We start from the raw sequence: 3,746 nt of genomic DNA on the forward strand, positions 1-3,746 counted from the left end.
AGGGTCCTGCCCGCATTGGGGGAGGAGACTCAGATGACCGAGGAGGACGTGGAGAGATATGCTCGGGGCTTCCTCATGTTCCTTTTCGGGACTACTATCTTCGCCGACCGGGCGAACACCGTGCCTCTCTGCCTTCTCAGTGCACTGGTGGACGTCCGAGATATTCTGCACTTCGATTGGGGCGGCGCTGCTCTGGCCACCTTGTACGGATATATGAGCTCGGCTTCTCGCGGCAGCGGCCAGCTGCTCGGAGGTTACTGGCGGGCTTGGGAGGTACATTTCTTCTCCACTTTTCCTTTATGTCTCGTACTTTCCGTAGTCTGTACACTGCACACACTGTAGTCTGCGTTACACTTACCGTATACTGTACACACGGCACACACATACATTCTGTTTTACACTGACTGTACACTGCTCACACTGTACACTGCACACAATACACTGCACAACACACGGCTCTGCCATTTCTGCTTTATTCTGTATACCCTGCTTTATCTGAAGGTCATACTGACATCTGTTTTGCAGTTGTGGGTTTATGCCTACTTCCCTAGGCTTGCACCTGTGCCAGTTGCGGAGCCTCCTCCGGCTGTTCCTTTCTCGAGTCGCTTTGACGGGGGATGCACCCGGCGACCTCGGGAGACATTCGGCTTCTTCCGCCGATACTTCGACACCATCACCCCCACAGAGGTATGTTTTACTTTCAGTTCGTTTAGCTTCGCTTTCCCACTGCATGTTTCAATAACAGTAGATAACAAACTGTCTGTTACTTTCAGATCACATGGCGGCCATGGACTTCCTTGTCGTCGGCGATGCGGGGTCGGTTCCCTGGTGCTGAGGAGACCTCGCGTTTCCGGATTCTGCTAGAGGGCCCGGTCTGTCGGGCTTGGTACCTGGGGGAGCGTTTTCTACGCCAGACCCGCGGGTTACCTGAGCAGATAGTCCCGGCTCACCCTCCTGCAGAGATGAGGGAGACCGAGGGGCTGACCCCTGAGCAGCTGGATGATTACTCCATCGGCTGGGAGGAGGCCGGCTTCCGAGGCACCGGCGACTATCAGGAGTACGTGCGGACGTACCTGATGCGACCTTTGAGCGGTCGTCGAGCAGAGGGGGCCAGGCCTGTAGCATCGGCGGCTGGGGCCGGAGCAGGAGCAGGGGCTGGATCTTCGAGGAGGGCCCGAGTCCGTGGCAGGGGCGGAGCGCGGGGAGGACGAGGAGCTGGCTGGCCTGCCCTGCCTGCTGTACTGACTTTCCAGGGGCAGGGTGGGTCGACCTATCAGATCCCCTTCGCCCCTCCACCGGCTGGTCATGAGTTCACTGACATCCCCGACCTTCCGCCGGTATGTATCACTGCACTTCGTACAGTTATCTCACTTCAGTTTACTGATATTCCACAGAATACTAATGCATCTGATACCTTTGCAGGCTTCTCCTGAGTACACCCGTCAGTCGTTGGCGATGAATGCCTCGATGATGGGGATGCTCCAGCGGACATTTGACCTTCTGGCTGTCTACAGCATACCGGTATGTCCTTCTGACACTGGCCTCAAACCATTCATACACTGCTTCGCATAATCTGATTCACGGCACAACACCTGATACACTGATCTCACCGTATCTGAGCACTGCATACACTGCATTCTGCACTAAACTCTGTACTGACAAACTGCTCACGGCATTCGTACACTGTATCCATACACTGCATTCTGCACTGATAAACTGTCTACAGTATACTGATGCATTTCACTTTTTGTGTGCTTTTTCAGCCTCCCTTCCAGATTCCCATGGCAGGAGGTGCTCCAGCCAGACCTTCTGTCCCTGCCCGGGGGAGAGATGAGGAGGGCAGGATATTTCCCCGCACTAGGGGTGGGCGTACTCACGTCGGGAGCAGCTCGCGGGCTCCAGTCCCGGACGATGACGACGACGAGGAGTCAGAGGCGGAGGCAGGGTCGTCGGAGGAGGAGACCGCAGACGGTTCTAGCTCGGGCTCTGATGACGACGCTGTTGATGCTCCTGGACCTTCGTCCAGGAAGAGGGCCAGGACGGACTGACGGCCCTTGGAGTGATCGACACAGATGCAGATTTTTGTTATCTTTTCTTTCTTTCCTTGTACTTTTCTTTTTGGTTGGTAGATAGATTACCTTGTACTGCCACAGGCAGGTTTTGTTTCCAAAGCTTGTACATTTGAAAAAGATAATGAAATGAAACGAAACGAACTTTTTATCTGAAAAAGTGTTTACATTTACACATTTCATGCATTGCATCGCATCTCATCATGTTACACCTCAATGTAAATGGAATTGATTGGTTGTCTGAAAATTGAACACTTGCACTGTAATAATCAGATAACTTAAACAGCTAACAACCGAAACAACCCAAGCAACCCACTGCCTGATTCTTAGACACACAGCCCTTACTCTGTTGGGGATTGATCTGCATACAGCCCAAAACACAGCATTCAGTTCATTCTGCACACTGCAATTCTCAAACAAGACAGCCCAATCTAATCAGGACGGACCTCAAAGATGGAACCGGTTGGAGTCGGAACACGTTCCAATGTAGAGAATGGCACAGCATTCTGAGCATAAGCGATTTTTGAAATCGAATGAGGGTTTTTCAAACCGGGATATCGAGCCTACCACTGAACAGAGCGGAAAGGACTCAAATATAGGTACACGACCTAAACACAACGAGACACGCTCGGGAAAGACTAAAAACAAAAGACGAGACCGTCAAATGAAAGAGACGCGACACACAGACGCGTAACCAAAGATGGGGGACCTCGGACCACGAGGAGCCAGTTCAATCTGGGTATTGTTTCCCACCCCTTCTTATTTGTGATTCTCACATCACTCAACTCTCAAGCTCGGATTTTCTCTCGAAACCCTTTTCCTCGCTTTTCTCTCAACTTACACCTCTCTATTCTTCATTCTCTCATTTTTCATCCCTCCCCGGGGTGATTGATGGATAAATGGAAAGGTGCGGGTTTATGCTCAACACCGTTAGCTCACGGCTATTCTTCCGGCAGGCAGAGTGCTCTTCTGGCAAGTACGTCGATGACGGGGGAGAGACAGAACGCCTGGCTCAACTGTGCCCCTAGTTCATCATTTTAACCATTTTTTTCGTTTTTGCTTTCTACTAAAACGGTTTTGATCGAAATGAGAGTCGGATTAACGTACTTGTTCGACTTTTGTTTTGAAAAGCATGCAAGTCAGGCAGCAAGCACTGAAAATTTTCCTTTTAGGTCCAAGACAATGGTCCGGTTTTGGAAAATGAAATAGTTTTCGAGAAAATAGTCAACCTCAGTAAAAATTTTCAAAAACTATTTTTTTAAACAGCTGATGCTCAACAAGCATGGAACTTACTCTTCGAGATGCGCGACCTCGGATCGGAGGCAATGGAAAATTGCCCCTGGTTTGAAGGAGGGTGGGAGGCAACGGAAAGTTGCCCCTAGTTTGAAAGGCGGCTCACAGCGGCTCGTGGCAACGGAAAGTTGCCCCTCGTTTGGGATGGTGCCGCAGCAATTCACAGACAGTCTTCATTGGCGGTGGTCGAGTTCTTAGACACAGCGATGACGAAGACGGTCACAACACATATATGGACACAGTCACCTTGAAGGGTGTTGGCCACTGGACTTTGGAACGAAATTGAAACCATTGCATGGACTGAGACGCTATGAAAGCGTTGGGGGCTGGACTTCATGATGAAGTTGCCTACGTATCCCAAACATGGGAATCAAGCCTTACGTA

General features: G+C 50.9%; 1 protein-coding gene across 1 annotated transcript; it reads left to right on the forward strand.

The window, feature by feature from the left end:
* The first annotated feature begins 810 nt into the window (after nt 1–810).
* Nucleotides 811–2,403, forward strand: LOC145807811 (uncharacterized). The gene is made up of 3 exons (XM_082906766.1): nt 811–1,337; nt 1,423–1,521; nt 1,764–2,403. The coding sequence occupies exons 1-3, from the start codon at nt 963–965 to the stop codon at nt 2,046–2,048; spliced, it is 759 nt and encodes a 252-aa protein (XP_082762892.1). The 5' UTR covers nt 811–962; the 3' UTR covers nt 2,049–2,403.
* Nucleotides 2,404–3,746: the final 1,343 nt, after the last annotated feature.

Source organism: Camellia sinensis, chromosome 14 (genome assembly GCF_055761805.1).
Source record: "Camellia sinensis isolate YWXY chromosome 14, ASM5576180v1, whole genome shotgun sequence".
Lineage (NCBI taxonomy): Eukaryota > Viridiplantae > Streptophyta > Magnoliopsida > Ericales > Theaceae > Camellia > Camellia sinensis.

Bases quoted from the DNA above. Each gene is read 5' to 3' on its own strand.
- LOC145807811 (XM_082906766.1), top strand. From the start codon at position 963: ATGAGGGAGACCGAGGGGCTGACCCCTGAGCAGCTGGATGATTACTCC. The intron at 1,338-1,422 runs GTATGTATCACT...ATACCTTTGCAG, and splicing joins ACATCCCCGACCTTCCGCCG to GCTTCTCCTGAGTACACCCG. The intron at 1,522-1,763 runs GTATGTCCTTCT...GTGCTTTTTCAG, and splicing joins TGGCTGTCTACAGCATACCG to CCTCCCTTCCAGATTCCCAT.